Source organism: Giraffa tippelskirchi, chromosome 5, assembly GCF_054371585.1.
Source record: "Giraffa tippelskirchi isolate mGirTip1 chromosome 5, T2T-mGirTip1v1.2.pri, whole genome shotgun sequence".
In the NCBI taxonomy this organism is placed as follows: domain Eukaryota; kingdom Metazoa; phylum Chordata; class Mammalia; order Artiodactyla; family Giraffidae; genus Giraffa; species Giraffa tippelskirchi.
Genome location: NC_137279.1, coordinates 193593244 through 193609778, shown reverse-complemented (window position 1 = coordinate 193609778; position 16535 = coordinate 193593244). Strand labels below are relative to the sequence as shown.

Here is a 16535-nt window from a genome sequence, read left to right as displayed (position 1 = left end):
GGGGAGAGGACATGGCACGTTTCTTCCTAGTTGCGATGGTTAGCCAGCTTGACTTAAATTCTGCAGTCCTTCTTCTGAGAAGAAGACCCAGTCGATTAGCAGAGTTTCCGGGGACTGGCTGGCCGTCACCTTCACTCTGGGGGCTCAGTTGCTGCGGTCGGGCCTGTGTCTTGTCCCTGCCCCTCCCTTTAACACGCTTGTGCACGGTGCTCCTACTTAGAAAAAGAAGACCACGACCATCGCGGTGGAGGTGAAGAAGTCCCAGCACAAGTATGTCATCGGTCCCAAGGGCAACTCCCTGCAGGAGATCCTGGAGAGAACCGGGGTCTCTGTGGAGATCCCTCCTTCGGACAGCGCCTCTGAGACGGTGATACTGCGAGGCGAGCCCGAGAAGCTGGGGCAGGCGCTGACTGAGGTCTATGCCAAGGTGACCTCCCCAGGGGTCAGAGGACCGTGAGGGGCAGGGGGCGCTCACCCTGGCCAGCGCCCTGGCCTGGTGGGCACGGGACCAGACTCCGCAGACCCATGGGTTTGTTTCCCGGTTTCCTAGGCCAACAGTTTCACCGTCTCCTCCGTCTCTGCTCCCTCCTGGCTCCACCGTTTCATCATCGGCAAGAAGGGGCAGAACCTGGCCAAGATCACTCAGCAGATGCCAAAGGTGAGGGTGGGCTGTTCTCTGCTGTGCCGGATGGATGGGGTCGTCCCCTCTCTGGTACTGGTTTTGTCCTGGGGTGCCTATGAAGACCGCCGGGGGGTTTTAAAGATGAGCTGTTGTGGTGAGTGTCAGCTGGTCCACGGTTACCAAGGAGAGCAGAACACATTTTTTTTCAAACATCCATGTTCCTTTGGGAGAGTGTCTCAAGAAGCATCTCATTTAGCTGTGGCGGTGTTATGACTTGTGAGTAGTTACGCCTCAGAAGCCTGTAGCGCGGAGCAAGCCCTTGGGCCTTGGAGGCGGTGGAGGAGGGCCCCTCCCTCCCCCAGTCTCCAGTGCTGGGGGGCCCCTCGGTCCCCCAGTCTCCAGTGCTGGGGGGCCCCTCCCTCCCCCAGTCTCCAGTGCTGGGGGGCCCCTCCCTCCCCCAGTCTCCAGTGATGGGGGCTCCTCCCTCCCCCAGTCTCCAGTGCTGGGGGGCCCTCCCTCCCCCAGTCTCCAGTGCTGGGGGGCCCCTCGGTCCCCCAGTCTCCAGTGCTGGAGGGCCCCTCCCTCCCCCAGTCTCCAGTGCTGGGGGCCCTCCCTCCCCCAGTCTCCAGTGCTGGGAGGCCCCTCAGTCCCCCAGTCTCCAGTGCTGGGAGGCCCTCCTTCCCCCAGTCTCCAGTGTTGGGGGGCCCCTCGGTCCCCCAGTCTCCAGTGCTGGGGGGCCCCTCCCTCCCCCAGTCTCCAGTGCTGGGGGGCCCCTCCCTCCCCCAGTCTCCAATGCTCTGGGAGTGGCTTTAGATTCAGTGACCCTGGCAGGGAGCACGTGCATGGTGTCTCGGTCCTGTTCTGCTCAGAGTCCTGGTCCCCGCGGGGCAGGGTGCGTGGGTGGGTGGGGCAGTGTGAGCAGTGTGGTGTTGGGGTGCTTCTGCAGTGGTTCTGGTGACACGCGGGGGCCCTCACCGTTGGCATATGGTGTTTGCTATCAAAGCCGCGGTCGTCCCCACGCCCCTTCTCCACCTGCCCTGGAACCTGTGGGTGGGTTGTGGCCCCGGAGAGCAGCCTGGGCTCTGGGGAGGCTTCTGTGCTGTGCTGTCCTCACAGCAGAGACTCGTGTTGATGGGGCAGGTCCACATCGAGTTCACGGAGGGCGAGGACAAGATCACGCTGGAAGGCCCCACGGAGGACGTCAGCGTGGCCCAGGAGCAGATCGAGGCCATGGTCAAGGACCTGGTGAGGAGTCCCCGAGCGCTGGCCGAGCGGGCACAGCCAGCAAGGCCTCGGGGGGCCAGGGAGAGGGCACGCGACTGGACGGAGGGTGCGTCGGGGGGGGCCTGCAGCTGAGGGAGCAGGGCCGCAGCAGCCGCTGACCTCCAGACTTCAGTCCTGGCGGCCTCCCTGTCTGTGGGGAGATCTAGGCGCATGTCGTGGAATCCAGTCTCCACGGCCTGCTTTGTGTGCCCCCCGCAGATTAACCGGATGGATTACGTGGAGATCAATATTGACCACAAGTTTCACAGACACCTCATCGGGAAGAGCGGAGCCAACAGTGAGTGAGGAGGTGCTGGGGGGTCCCCTGCAGAGCCTTGCACAGGGCCTCCCCGAGGCTGGTGCTGAAGGTGCCCGGGGCTGTGTCCTTGCGTTGAGCCAGACCTGCAGGGCTGGGCTCTGCCCGTCAGAGCACTCGCAGGCGCCGCTGACCACACGCCTGCTGAGCGGGTGGACTCAGCCGAGGACCGAGCCCTGAGCAGGTCAGCGGGAAGCCGCCGAGAGAGCGCTCGGGCCGTGTCCACAGGTGTCAGGCGTGGTTCAAACCCCACTCCTCCCCTCTGTGTAACTGCACAGCCCCGCGGTGCTCTCCAGCCCTGAGCAGCCTGCCCCGGGCTGTGACCCCCGGTGCGGGTGAAGGAGGGGCACCCTGTGGGCCTGCCCTCCTGAGCGCCGCCCTCTGCAGTCCCTGCTTGTTCAGAGTCCGCAAGAGCGAGTCGCTGCTGCTGCTTCCTCAGCGTCAGGCCCTTGTGCCGGGCTCCGTGTGTGAGCTGCGCTGGTCCCTGCTGCTTGGCCCACGCGCACACCTTCAAAAGAAGGTGGAGGACACTTCCTGACGCTGACTCCTGGTTTCTCTTCCTGGAAGGACAGGGCCGCTTTGGTGTCTCCTGCTTTCTCCTGGTTCACTTGCTCCCATTCGTTTTCTTTCACGTAAACTCTGCTGCTTGCCTTCTGTGTCCTTGGCTCTTGGCCTGCGAGGACCGGCCTAGAGCAGCCCCTCCCCACAGAGACCGCACCGAGCGGGCAGCTCCCAGCTGTGTCTGCGTGTGCACAGCCCCTCCTTGGCACCACTCGGAGGAGCTTGGTTCCCCTTTACTATCCAGTGTGCAAAATGCTGACCCCATTTCCTGGTGGGCGAGCCTGGGCCTCTGTTGAGGGGGGTGACAGGAGGGCTGAACAATCCACTGGTTTTGCAAAGACAGTGAAGGGTGGAATCTGTCTAGACACACGGCCTCTGTGGGGCTCCGTGGGGATCAATGCGGGTGGTCGTATCTTCAGGTAATGTGGAACCCCCTGAGTTTTAATGGCTTGTTTTTCTATTGTATTTTTTTGAGAGTAATTTTGTTTTTTTTTAAACTGGAGCATGAGTTGCCAAAGTGGTCTCTGTCCACATTGGAAACACCCCAGCCATGCCCAGCCCAACTGCGCTGGGCGGCCCTCGCCCTGGGCGTTAAGAGTTCTCAGGGAGGCACCCATGTGTGGTCCCTGGGTGGCGGTCCTCCCTGGCTCCTCTTGGGGCGTGGGAAGGCCTCGTCACCGTTGCTGCCTGTGGGATGGTTGCTGAGGTCGGGGCCCAGGCTGTGAGTCGCTGCGACCAGGGTGGCTCTGCGTCCAGCGCGGTCGTCTGTGTCCCCAGTAAACAGAATCAAGGACCAGTGCAAGGTGTCTGTGCGCATCCCTCCCGACAGCGAGAAGAGCAGCCTGATCCGCATAGAGGGTGACCCGCAGGGCGTGCGGCAGGCCAAGCGGGAGCTGCTGGAGCTCGCCTCCCGCATGGTAAGCCCGGCTGGCCCGTGCTGCGCCCCTGCAGCGGGACCACCGCCTTCCCAGACACGGCGCCTGACAGCAGGGGTGTGCTGGCACCCTGGGGGTTCCCACGTGCAGCTGTGGTTGAGGCTCACGGCCTGTGTTGTCTGCACAGGGGGCAGGGGGGCACATCTCACCCTCCCCCAGACCAAGCTGCAGCCTCCATCCGGGAGCAGACAGGTGTCTCCCTGCTCTGCGTGTCTGATCCAGAACCCCCAGAGTTGTGGGCAGGGGCTGCTTGGCTGTCCGCGTCCGTGCCCGCGTCCGTGCCCGAGTCTCTCCCAGCGTCGTCCCCGCGCTGCTCGCTCCTCTGTGCGGTGCCTCCCCTGCCGGGGGAGCCGGCCTCTGGAGGAGGCTGTGGGCCGCGGGGATTGAGGCCCTGTGTTGAGCCTCCCGTGGTCATCCATGCAGGGGAGCGTCTGAGCCACTCTCTGCGGGAGGCCCGGCTCCCGACCACAGGCAGACACGCTGGATGAGCCCTGCGGGCGCACTTCCGGGTAGAGGGCCCCGCTCAGCTTTGCGTTGCACTTTGCTCCCAGAGGAGTGTGCGGTGTGGCCGCTGGTGGAAACCGCTGGGCACTCTGTAGGGGCGACTCCGGGGCGGCACCTGGCTCCCCTCAGGGCGCTCTGCAGGAGCGACCCCAGGGCTGCACCTGGCCCCCCTCAGGGCGCTCTGTCGTGTTTTTAGGAAAACGAGCGCACAAAGGACCTAATCATTGAGCAGAGATTTCATCGCACAATCATCGGGCAGAAGGGTGAACGGATCCGTGAAATCCGGGACAAATTCCCAGAGGTACAGTGTCCCCTGCAGCGCCCTTCACCGCCGTCTAGTCGGCGGTAGGAAAGGGGGTTCAGTATTGTAGGGCCCAGTCTTGTTGATTATCGAACTTGGTCTCCCGAATATTTGTTGTAGGTTATCATCAACTTTCCAGACCCAGCACAAAAAAGCGATATTGTTCAACTCAGAGGGCCCAAGAACGAGGTGGAGAAATGCACAAAATACATGCAGAAGATGGTGGCAGACCTGGTGAGGGGGCGTGGTCCGTCTTTTGTGGGAACAGCATCTTGGGAGGTGTGGGGCTGGGGGTCCCCGGAATCCGCTTCAGGGAGCACGCTTGGGCACTGGGGCGGCACACCCTCAGCGTTCAGACTGTCAGAAAGGGTTGTGACCTCCGTGTCCTGTGGGGTCTGAGTGGGGGACCCACCTTGCCGTGCAGGGTACTTTGTTTCCTGGGGGGTCCTCAGATACCTCGGGAGAGAAATTCTCCCACCCAGTAAGCAGAGGGGTCTGCTCAGTTGCACGAGGCATCGTTTACTGATTTGTTATTTTTCTTGAAACTTGGAACATGAAGAAGTGGTTTGGAAAGTGGCGAGGGGGCGGGGGGTGGGCAGCCAGTGCCATGGGGCTTCCCAGGGGTTTTCTGGGGCTCGGCTTGACCTCCTCAGGAGGCGCTGCCCGGTGGCAGGAAGTCCCGCAACCCTCCTCCGTGTGTGGCACGCTCACACCCGGGCCTGGAATTGCGGCCTCTGGGCCTGTCCAGGCTGTGAGCCACGGGTGTGAGGGCGCCTTCCCGGTGGGTGGGGGGCCTCTGACAGGTCCCCGCGGCAACCGGCCAGGCACACTGGTTAGTCAGCTGTGGGCTCAGTTACCGCCCCGGCTCCTGGCAGACCTCAGGGTCGGATAGGGAGAGGGATGGACCCTGGCCTGTCTGCCTCATAGGAGCCTATGCTCTGGTCCCGCCTTCTGGCCGGGAGGGTCGCTTCATTCAACTCATTGTGCCATCTTTGGTTTTTAAGGTGGAAAATAGCTATTCGATTTCCGTTCCGATCTTCAAACAGTTCCACAAGAACATCATCGGGAAAGGAGGCGCTAACATTAAAAAGGTGACCGCCGGCGCGTCTTCCCGCGCCTTGCCTCCGCCCGCCCTGCCCCCGGAGTCCTGCTCTGAGCTGGCTTAGGTTTTAATGGGGGTAGCGGGGGGTGGCGTCAGCTCCTCACAGTCCTCTCTCCTTGCAGATTCGGGAAGAAAGCAACACCAAAATCGACCTTCCGGCAGAGAACAGCAACTCGGAGACCATCGTCATCACTGGCAAGCGGGCCAACTGCGAGGCCGCCCGCAGCCGCATCCTGTCCATCCAGAAGGACCTGGTAATGGGGGCGTGGGCGGGCGGGGCCAGCAGCCTGCTGCTTGTCGTCTGGGTGCCAGGAAACTGTCCCTTTCTTTCTCTCTTTTTGGGGGGTTTTTTGAGAGAGTAAAGGGCAAGAAACTGCAGGTTTAGAGAGTGCAATCTAAGCTGTAACGTATGTCTGCTCCTCAGGGGTCACTTCCACAGTATCCTCGTGGGTCCCAGTGCACGTCTGTCCTTCTCCACACACCCTTGCCCCCCGCCACCCCCCTTGTTTTGGCGGCACCCTGCAGCGTGTTGAGGGCTGGTTCTCTCGGTCATCTCCGTGCCATCTGCTTTGTTTTCGTCGGCCCTCTTCTGGACTGGGTGTTGCGTGGCTCCATTCCCCCCTTGGGGCTTGTGACTGGTGTTCCGTGGTTCCGTTTCCCCCCTTTCCGGCCTGTGGCTTTTCCTGTCTGAGGTCACTGGCTGCTCCAGGGGTTGAGGTATCTTTGGGTGACTCAGTGCTGTTTGGCACGCAGGGTAAGGACCTGAGAACAGTGGGCCCCCAACCACTGTGTTGTGTGCACATTGTAAGCCCCACACGCTTCCTTAACCTTTGTGTTTAAATGTCCAGTTATCTTTTAGAAGGTTCAAATAATAAGAAAAAACCAGTACGTACGTATTTAGTACGTAAACATACCTTCTGCTCCAGCCGTTCATCCCTTCCTCCTCCAGCCCACACAACCCCTGATCCTTCACTGGCCCCACAGTTGGCCTTTCCAGAATGTCATATAGTTGGAATAAGGTGTAGCCTTTTCAGATTGACCTTTTCCCCTTGATAATAAGATGGATTGTGTGGTGAAAGTGGTGTGCGTTTTTGTAAGAAGCTTCTTCCACGGCGGCTTGCGTCCCCAGCGGCCTCCACGGCTCAGGCTGGCGGGCTTCGTTCCGTCCTTTGCCTGCGTGTCTCTCACCACAGCATGAGACAGCTGGGGTCACCCTGCCGCCCTCGCTCTTCTGGCTTGTTTGATGATCATACCGGTCTTTCAGCAAGTTCTGATGTGTCTTAGTGTCATTTCATTCATGTTTCTTTGCTTGGCGTTCCTCAAACTTCTTAGATATGTGAGTTTAGAGTTGTCCTGAAATCTGGAAATATTTGGGGACTTCCCTGGTGGGGTTAAGACTGCACTTCCAAGTACAGAGGGAGCAGGGTCAATCCCTGGTTGGGGCACTGTTGATAAGATCCCACATCGTGCAGAGTGGCCCAAAGAGAAAATCCAACCAAAGAAACAAAAAATCAGTAATATTTAAGTCACTTGCCATATGTTGTCCTCGCCTCTGTAAGTTCAGTTTCAACTCTTTGTTTTTAGGCTTGACACGATCAGCCTTGCCTTTGGCTTCTTGACCGTGTACGGTTTAATGGAAATACCTGCTTTAGTGTCCTGGACCGCTGGCTCTAACATCTGTCTCATTTTGGGTTGTTTTCCATTATTCATTCCCATGATGGCTCATTTTTTCTTATTTCTTTGCATGCTTAATTTATTTGTTTGTTTTTCTTGGATGCTGGATAGTGTGAGTTTACTTTAGTGTATAATAGGTATTTTCTGCATTCCTGTAATGCATCTTCAAGCTTTGTTTCGTTATTTCACAACACTTTGCTCCCTTTGGGCTGGCTGTTTAGACTTGTCAAGTGGGGTCACGGTGCCGAGTCTAGAGCTCGTGGCTCCCCCAGTGCAGCTGGGCCCCCTGCGCGTCCCCCTGTGAGCCTGCGGTGCTCTGGCTGCCCTCCCCCTGGCCGGTCAGCGCTGCGTCCTTGCTATGGGACTTGGCGGGGAGCAGGGGCCGGGCGCGGCCTGCTGGCTCCACCGTGCCCAGCGAGGGAGGGTGCAGTCCCGCCTTGACTCTGGGCGGGCTGCTTGCTGAGGGGCCCTCGGGCAGGCCGGCCCTGGGGCCCCACGGCGGGCCTGCTCCCTCGCGGTGTGTGTGATTCCAGGCCAACATCGCCGAGGTGGAGGTGTCCATCCCCGCACGGCTGCACAACTCGCTCATCGGCACCAAGGGCCGCCTCATCCGCTCCATCATGGAGGAGTGCGGCGGGGTCCACATCCACTTCCCCGTGGAGGGCTCGGGCAGCGACACCGTGGTCATCAGGGGCCCGTCCTCGGACGTGGAGAAGGCCCGGAAGCAGCTGCTGCACCTGGCGGAGGAGAAGGTGAGCGCCACTCGGGGTGGTCTGTCCTCGCCTCCCGCTGGAGGCCCTGCACAGCCTGTCTCTGCGGCAGGTTAGAGCACATCTGTGCACACGCGTGTGTCTCCTGAAGGGCCTCTCCAGGCTGGATGCCTGCATGTTCAGTGGAGAAAGTTTGCTATTGGGCTCGTTATTTGGGGCTTTTTCCCTCCTAAGTATGATTTGTATACAGGAGGCCTCAGTGTGTAGTTCTGAGTTAACAGGCTGCATTCATGGGACCACCACTCAGATAAAGTCCTTTGACGGGCATCACTTCCCTTGGGTCTCCGTGACTCAGTCGCCTCGGCCCCTTTGTCACAGCGCCCCTGCGGCTCTGCTTCTGGCCTTCGCTCTGTTTCAGCAGCATGGCAGGGGGTGACGCCACGAGACAGCTCAGAGTCCTTGGTGCTTGTTAAAACTGCTCTGGCTACTCCAGGCCCTTTGCCTTCCCGTGTGCATTTGGAACCAGCCTGCCAGTCTCTTGCGGGAAAGTCTGTCTTGGATTCTGACTGGAGCTGTGTTGAGTCTGAAGACAGCCGCCCTGACAGTTTGGAGTCCTCCAGGGTTTACACTGCCTGATTTTTCACTGGTGCTTTGTCATTCTTAGCATGAAAATCTTGCTCATTATGCTTCATTTATGTCTTTCTTGATTTTTAGTGGTATTATAAATGATACTTTTTTACCCATGTCCATTTATTGCCGCATATAGGAGTAGACTTGATTTTTGCATATGGGCCGTGCTTCTGGTCTACAGCCCACTTATTAGTGCCAGTACCTTTTCTTGTGGATTCTGACGAGTTTTCTGTGTGAAACACAGCATCTGTGAATGGGCAGTTGCAGTTCTTTCTTGCTGATCCATGCGCCTACGTGTCTCCTTTGATGGCGTTGCTTGGGCTTCCTGTGCGCTGTTTGGTAGCGTGGCGAGCAGACAGCCTGGTTGGCTGGGGGCTCAAGGAGGCCCTCGGTCTCCACCACCGTGTGAGGCGAGGTGGGTGTCTGGCAGGTCCTCCAGCTGAGGGAGTTCCCTTCTCTGCTGGGTTTGCAGAGAGTTTTTATCAGGAATGGCTGTGGGGTCTGTTGAGATGCTTGCCTGGTTTCTCTTTCTCTAGGATAAATACAAGGTTGATTTAGTGTTTGACCACTCTTGAAGTTTCTGGCCCACTTGGTAATGCTGTATCGTCCTTTTATCACATTGCAGGGATTGGCTCCCTGACTCATTATTTTTTTTAAATGCTGCTGTTTGTCTGAAAAGTTGAAGATTTTCAGTGGTGTTTTGTGAAACCAGCCCTTACAGATAACAGTTCGGTTATTTGCTGTCCAGCTTGGGGGCAGGTTTCACGACAATTACAGATAACAGTTCAGTTATTTGCTGTCCAGCTTGGGGGCAGGTTTCACGACAAGAAAAAGGAGAGAGTGCCCAGTGTGGGCTTGTCTGCCTGGGGATGTGTCCCCTTGAGTTCTGCAGACCCCCTGCCAGAGGCTCGCTCGGCGAGGTCCCTGAGCCGGGACCTGTGCTGGGCCCCGGTTCCATGGTCAGATGAGGCCTTGGTTGGCTTGGCTGTGTCTGAGCTGGGTGCATGGGTCACCTGGAGCCCTGGGGTGAGGACCGCACAGGCGCTGTCAGCTGGTGTCGGGAGGAGTGGGGGTACCCGGCCTGGAGAGGTTCTGGGCGGGCGCAGCCCCTCCCCGCAGCGTCCCCTTGCAGAGGGAGGTGGGAACAGCTTACAGAGGCGCAGGCCGCTGTCGAGGCAGGCTTGGGGTTCTCGTTCATGGAGGGACGGGAATGCACGTGCTGCCTGGTCCAGGTTCCACGGTGAGATCCGAGCAGCCCCGTTTGGAAGGTCCTTGGTGGCAGTGTGAGGAGAACTCCCCCACCCCGCTGTCCCCGGGGCCGGACAGGTGGCGCCAGGCCAACGAAGCTGGGTTGGTTTCTGCAGCAAACCAAGAGCTTCACCGTTGACATCCGCGCCAAGCCCGAGTATCACAAGTTCCTCATCGGCAAAGGGGGCGGGAAGATCCGCAAGGTGCGGGATAGCACGGGAGCGCGCATTGTCTTCCCGGCGGCCGAGGACCGCGAGCAGGACCTGATCACCATCATTGGGAAGGAGGATGCCGTCAGGGAGGCCCAGCGGGAGCTGGAGGCGCTCATCCAGAACCTGGTGAGCTTGGCGGGCAGAGCTGGCCAGCCCTGGGCCTGGGAGGCGCGGCGGGCAGGGGCTCACGCCGCACCCTTCCCGGCGCCCCAGGACAACGTGGTTGAAGACTGCATGCTGGTGGACCCCAGGCACCACCGCCACTTCGTCATCCGGAGAGGCCAGGTGCTGCGGGAGATTGCCGAGGAGTACGGCGGCGTGATGGTCAGCTTCCCACGCTCCGGCACGCAGAGCGACAAGGTCACCCTCAAGGGCGCCAAGGACTGCGTGGAGGCGGCCAAGAAGCGCATCCAGGAGATCATCGAGGACCTGGTGGGCGCCCAGCTTGGCGGGCCCCAGGCCCTGATGCGGCAGCTGCTCCCTGCGCAGCTGCAGGCAGGAGCTGGACTGCTTCTCGGCCTCCCTCCCGACAGCCGGCAGGGGTCTCACAGGCCCAGTCCCCTCCCCCCCTCCTCCAAGGGGGAGGGAAGCAGACCCAGGGAAAAGGCACAGGGGGACAGACAGAGCCCAGCCTCTGAGGGTCCCCTGGCTGTGCGGCAGAGGGTGGGGGGCCTCCCCATGGCCCCGCCCCACGCCACTCCAACCAGTGGCCATGGAGGAGGGAGACAGAAGTGGTGCAGACGTGAACTTGGCCCTGAGCAGCTGACCTTGGTCTTTACTTCTCCTTTTTGCTCTGTCTTCTCCCAGGAAGCCCAGGTGACCATAGAATGCACCATACCCCAGAAATTCCATCGATCAGTCATGGGCCCTAAAGGTTCTAAGATCCAGCAGATCACTCGGGACTATAATGTTCAAATTAAATTCCCAGACAGAGAGGAGAACCCAGGTGGGTCCTGGCTGGGGGAGGTGGTGGCAGGCGGCTGTCGGCTATCCGGGGGCTTCCAGAGGCTCGGGGTCAATGTGGTCTGTCGGAGTGGGCTGTGTCGTGGTTGCAGGGAGATGAGAGCCCCTTCAGATGTCCTCAGGGTTCCCAGCTGCTGGCGACCTGCCCCAGGGAGAGCTGAGTGCCGGTAGCCTCCCATGCGGGGAGGAAGTGAATCTCCTATTTTCCTAGGAAGAGCTTGGGCTACCAGTTAAATCATACTTGTCACATTTATGCTTCACACTCGAATGTTTACTCTCTAATTTTGAAACAACTTCACATTAAAGAAGAATTGCACAGGATGATGTGAAGATCCATCTGCATTCACCCCCTGGCTTACACATGGCACACTTGTTCTTCCCGAGTCATTGAGTGTCCGCTTCAGGCCCACCCCTCGCCCACACGGCTTCCCCGCAAGGACGAGGACACTCGCGAGGTCGTCAGGGTGGCCGTGGCTCGTGCGTCCTGCTGTTGTCCTGCGGGTTCTGCCGCCAGGCCCACCCCAGCCCCACCGGGGCATTGCTGCCTTGGGCGCTTGTGTCCGTGCTCTGCTCCCCTGGACACTGTCTTGCTCCGTGGTTTGTTTTGGACACGTCTGGTTCCCACGTGGCCCGAGTGGAACACGCCAGCCGGTTTCGGCCCCAGCGTGCTTGCACTGTGCTTGCTGTCTTCCCATCGTGAGAAGCAGGCGTTACCTCGTCCCCAGGCCGCCTCCCCCTGCAGCCCGAGGCCGCTGTGGAGGCCCGGGCCCTGTTCTCCCGAGGCGCCTCGGGTGCTGGGCCCTGGGCGCTCCTGGCCTGAGCTGCCCCTCCGCCTCCCTAGGGCACAGCATGGAGCCTGCTGTCCACGAGAACGGTGAGGACGCCGCGGAGGGGAGAGAGGGCAAGGATGCCGAGCCTGGCTCCCCCAGGAGGTGCGACATCATCGTCATTTCCGGCCGGAAGGAGAAGTGTGAGGCCGCCAAGGAAGCCCTGGAGGTGCGCTCGGGCCCCACCCAGCCCCGGCCGGGCCGCGCAGGCCTGAGACCTGAGCACCTGGGCTCGCAGCAGGGGCGGAGCGGCTGGGGCTTGGGCACCACCCCCCGCCCCCGGTGTGCAGGGTCCCGAGGAGCAGAGCTTAGTGGGCCCCAGCGCAGGGGCAGGCTCGGGGTCCTGTCGTGATGCGGGGACAAGTGGGAGACGGACGGGTTGCCTGGGGTGAGCAGGCTGCAGAGCTGACACGGGTCGTCGGGGCTGCCCCGGGACGGGGGCCGTGGTCCCGGGCGGCATCCCACCGCTCTGGCCTTCTCCGGGGTCAGGGTGCACCTCTGTGGGCTTCCAGACCCCGAGGCCCTGGGCTTGCGCAGCTTTGCTGGGGGCTGCTGCACCTCCCACCCTTTCCGTGTCCCCTCACATGCAAAGTGGCGCTCTGCCCACCTGGGGCAGCATGGAAGGTTCTAGAGAGCATCTCATTCCCACAGGGCTTTTCCCCTGTGCTCCAGGAAGGCCTGCTGCTGAGCCCGCGGGCTTCCCAGGCCTGACCCCAGCCCTGTCGTGCAGGCGCTGGTTCCCGTCACCATTGAAGTGGAGGTGCCCTTTGACCTTCACCGCTACATCATCGGCCAGAAGGGAAGTGGGATACGCAAGATGATGGACGAGTTTGAGGTACAGCCGCTTTGCGGGTCGTCTCCCTGGAGGCCAGGTGCTGGGAGAGGGTGCTGTGCTCCTGCCTGCTCCTTGAGCTGAGCTCTCCTCCCGCCACCCTCCCCATCCCGAGGCTGAGCCGCATCCCCACGGACGCCCTCAGCAGCCGGCCTGCCCGTCTCCCCACAGGTGAACATTCACGTCCCGGCGCCTGAGCTGCAGTCTGACATCATTGCCATCACGGGCCTGGCTGCGAACTTGGACCGGGCCAAGGCGGGGCTGCTGGAGCGCGTGAAGGAGCTACAGGCCGAGCAGGAGGACCGGGTGAGGGCCGAGCGTCCGGGGCCGAGACCCTCACACCCAGGCCGCCCCTCAGTGGGGGCAGTCGGGCAGCGGAGACGGGGCCGGGTGACCCTGCGTTGCAGCCCAGGGTCCTGAGGGCTGGGAGCTCCCATCGGGGGCGGTGTTGGGGGCCTGGCCCTCTCTTACAAAACAGTGACAGTTGGACTTCGTGTCATTAAGTAAATATGAAGCCCTTTGCCAGCCTTCCAGGGAGGGTTCAGCTGGGGAGGCCTGGGGGCCAGTGCCAGGAGAGACCCCCAGTGTGTGACCGTGGTCCCGGGCAGGCCCTGCCAGCGGCCTGGGAGCTGTCTCCTAGCTGTCGGGGGATGCGAGAAGCTGCCGTGCCTCTGGAGCTGGCGTTGACGCAGGGGCGGGTACTGTGCGATCCGAAGCCCCTTGCTGACAGTGTGGGGGTGACGGGAGCCTGCACATGTCAGGTCGGCCTCTACCGCGGCGCCAGCTTTGGGGTCCCCTCTCTGCCCAGGGCCTAGCCTGAGCCTCTGACTGTTTGCACTTCTGTTTCCTTTTGTGGGTCTGCTGATTTGGTTTGGTTTGGGGATTTTGGGCTTGCTCATGTACCACCACCCTAAAAGCCCAGCTCTCTGCACACTTCGCTCGTCCGTCTGCGTCTCAAGCTCAGGAGGTGGAGCCGGGCGGGCACTGTGCCCGGTCTGCCTGAAGGACTGTGCTCCCGGTAGCGGCGTCCTCGGCTCCTTGGTTCAGTTGCTGGTGGGAGGGCTGCAGAGCTCAGCTGCAAAGCCAAGCCTTGTTCTTGGTGCAAAAGTGACCACGGTGCCCGCAGGCAGAGGACAGAAGGGGCGCGGCGGCGATGGTGAGGGCCGGGTGGGAGTGCTCCCGCCTCACTGCGCCTCATCTCGTTGGCAGGCTTTACGGAGCTTTAAGCTGAGTGTCACTGTGGACCCCAAATACCACCCCAAGATCATTGGGAGGAAGGGGGCGGTGATCACCCAGATCCGCCTGGAACACGACGTGAACATCCAGTTTCCTGACAAGGACGACGGGGGCCAGGTGGGGGCCGGGGGCCTGTGCCGTGTGACCGGCAGGCAGCGGGCCTGCAGGGACCTGGGGTCTCCTCGCTCCTGGGGCAAGTCTCAGCGCCTGCTCCTCTGTCTAGCCTCCAGATGTTCATTGTTATCCTCTGGTCCTTGGCATCGTGATGTGTCCTTCTCCGGGGGTTGTAGTATTTTTTCCTGTTCTGAGGGGCATGGCCTCAAGTTGGAATTTCTAGTTTCCTTCTTTCTGCCTTGAGTTCCCCATTTCCTCTGCTGGCATTTACGGGTCTGGTGTCTCACGTTTGCTGAGGGTGGGGGTGGCAGCCGCGGAGTCTGCGCCTTCTCGCCAGGCCTCAGTCTCCAGCGGAGGGCCTTCCTTGCACCCTGGCCATCCGGCAGCTGCTCGTCTGTGCCCGTGCCTTCATCCCATGGTGGCGACTGTCCTTCTCCGGGAGCCTGAGGGGAGGAGGGGATGCTGCCACCCTGCTGGGCCGCCGGTCTCCCTCCAGGTGCAGCGTCCACGCTCGGCCTTCAGCCCGCCCATGAGCGGCTGCTCCTCTTGGCGCCCTTTTGGAGAGTGCCCCCCAGCCGGTGCTCACGGTCAGGTGTCCCTGGGGTGCCCTCTTCTGACCGGATCCTCTTTCTCAGCCCCAGGACCAAATTACCATCACAGGCTACGAGAAGAACACGGAGGCTGCCCGGGACGCCATCCTGAAGATCGTGGGTGAGCTTGAACAGATGGTTTCTGAGGATGTCCCGCTAGACCACCGCGTTCACGCCCGCATCATTGGTGCCCGTGGCAAAGCCATCCGCAAAATCATGGATGAGTTCAAGGTGAGTCCCCAAGCTGAGCCTGGAGTGCGGCTCGCCCTCAGAGCAGGCGGGGAGATGGGCTGCACGCCCCCGAACCATCAGAGACTCTGAGGCTCAGGTGGTGAGGTGCCGTGGGGTCGCAGCAGGGACAGCTGACACTGCCGGGCAGTGACCGGCAGCCGGCTCTGCGTCCGGAGGAGCGTGAACACTGGACGCCAGGCGCCCGCGGGGTGAGGGGAGCCCACTAGAGGGGCCGTCGGCAGTACACACGGCGGGCCCTTGCCCACCCCGGCTTCGTCTGCACTCCTTCCAGGTGGACATCCGCTTCCCGCAGAGCGGGGCGCCCGACCCCAACTGCGTGACCGTGACGGGGCTCCCGGAGAACGTGGAAGAAGCCATCGACCATATCCTCAACCTGGAGGAGGAATACGTGAGTCCTGCGGGTGCCGCTGGCACGGATGGGCCGGGTGATGGGCTCCTGGGCCGGGGCAGGCCCCTGCCACAGACTGATGCCACCTGTGCCCACAGCTGGCCGACGTGGTGGACACCGAGGCGCTGCAGCTATATATGAAGCCCCCCGCCCACGAGGAGTCCAAGGCGCCGTCCAAGGGCTTTGTTGTTCGCGACGCCCCCTGGACTGCCAGCAGCAGCGAGAAGGTGAGGCCTTCCCGCCGGCGTCCTGAGCATGCCATCCCGGGCACCACTGCGGGGTGGCCATCCCTGAAGCCGTGTGCTCTCCACAGGCTCCCGACATGAGCAGCTCCGAGGAGTTCCCCAGCTTCGGGGCTCAGGTGGCCCCCAAGACCCTCCCGTGGGGCCCCAAGCGATAATGACCAAGGAGCAGCATCTGCCCTGCGAGGGTCCGTCTCATTCTGACCCAGCGGCTGGACCCTGCGTACGTGTCGATCCCGCCCACCCTGAGGTCTCACAGCGAAGCCGACGGCCCCGGCCCAGCCCTGCGCTCGGCACCGCGTGAACACTAAGGAGGCCGTGGTTCGGAGTCACCCCGCACGGGGGCCAAGCTCCCACCCACCAAGAGCCCACAGCTGCGGCCGCACCTGCTTCCTGTCATGACCTCAGGAAATAAATCTCCTTGACTTGATAAAAGCCATACGCTTGCCCTCATCCTTCCCCCCCGCCCTCTCCCCTGCCTGCTGCAGATCTCCTCCCCGAGGACCACCCGCCTCTCCAGCTGCTGGAAAGCCCACGGGCCCAGAACCCGGAGGGGGGGGGGTGGCGTGCGAGAGCCCGGGGCCGCCCGAGGGACCAGAAGCCGTAGGGAGCGGCTCTCAGGGGGCCCGGCGGCCGAGGTCTCCACCCCAGACCACCCAGCCCCGTAGCCAGAGCTGAGGCCGCCTGGATGGGAGGTGGGCCACCGACTCCTCCATGGAGGCCCCGCCCCTCCCTGCAGCAGGCCTGCTTGTGTTTCTGCACCACCTTCAGCTCCTTGGCGCCCACCAGCCCCACGGTGCCTCCCCACACCTGCCCCCGCAGTCCACTGGGTTCTGGTGTTTGCTGCGGCCTCGGGGGCTCCGGGCCGTGTCCTCCCCCGCCCCCGGACTCCAGAGTGGGGAGTGCCAGGCCACCCCCTCCAGGCATCCTGGGATGTGGGTGCTCGAGGTAAGTTGCTGGCCCCGGGGTGGAAAGACTGTCTCAGCGGGCAGAGGGCCTGGGGCTGGGGCGGT

The 16535-nt window shown here is 61.7% G+C and overlaps 1 protein-coding gene across 30 annotated transcripts in view; it reads left to right on the top strand.

Annotated features, from left to right (window-relative positions):
* Positions 1 to 15957, top strand: part of HDLBP (high density lipoprotein binding protein) — a 61174-nt gene extending 45217 nt beyond the window's left edge. For 13 of the 30 annotated variants that reach the window (XM_081490553.1, XM_081490549.1, XM_081490547.1 and 10 more), the window contains 21 exons: positions 221 to 427; positions 551 to 658; positions 1763 to 1867; positions 2105 to 2183; positions 3540 to 3679; positions 4398 to 4502; positions 4623 to 4736; positions 5507 to 5593; positions 5727 to 5858; positions 7812 to 8030; positions 9983 to 10204; positions 10292 to 10510; positions 10886 to 11024; positions 11883 to 12037; positions 12599 to 12703; positions 12872 to 13006; positions 13910 to 14053; positions 14686 to 14871; positions 15164 to 15280; positions 15379 to 15507; positions 15594 to 15957. In XM_081490553.1, the coding sequence (XP_081346679.1) occupies positions 221 to 427; positions 551 to 658; positions 1763 to 1867; positions 2105 to 2183; positions 3540 to 3679; positions 4398 to 4502; positions 4623 to 4736; positions 5507 to 5593; positions 5727 to 5858; positions 7812 to 8030; positions 9983 to 10204; positions 10292 to 10510; positions 10886 to 11024; positions 11883 to 12037; positions 12599 to 12703; positions 12872 to 13006; positions 13910 to 14053; positions 14686 to 14871; positions 15164 to 15280; positions 15379 to 15507; positions 15594 to 15680 (2934 nt within the window). In that variant the 3' untranslated portion in view covers positions 15681 to 15957. Of the gene's footprint in view, positions 1 to 220; positions 428 to 550; positions 698 to 1741; positions 1868 to 2104; positions 2184 to 3539; positions 3680 to 4397; positions 4503 to 4622; positions 4737 to 5506; positions 5594 to 5726; positions 5859 to 7811; positions 8031 to 9982; positions 10205 to 10291; positions 10511 to 10885; positions 11025 to 11882; positions 12074 to 12557; positions 12704 to 12871; positions 13007 to 13909; positions 14054 to 14685; positions 14896 to 15069; positions 15281 to 15378; positions 15508 to 15593 lie in introns of all 30 variants that reach the window. The other 17 variants (XM_081490564.1, XM_081490558.1, XM_081490557.1 and 14 more) reach the window with 8 other exon arrangements.
* The last annotated feature ends 578 nt before the right edge of the window (positions 15958 to 16535 follow it).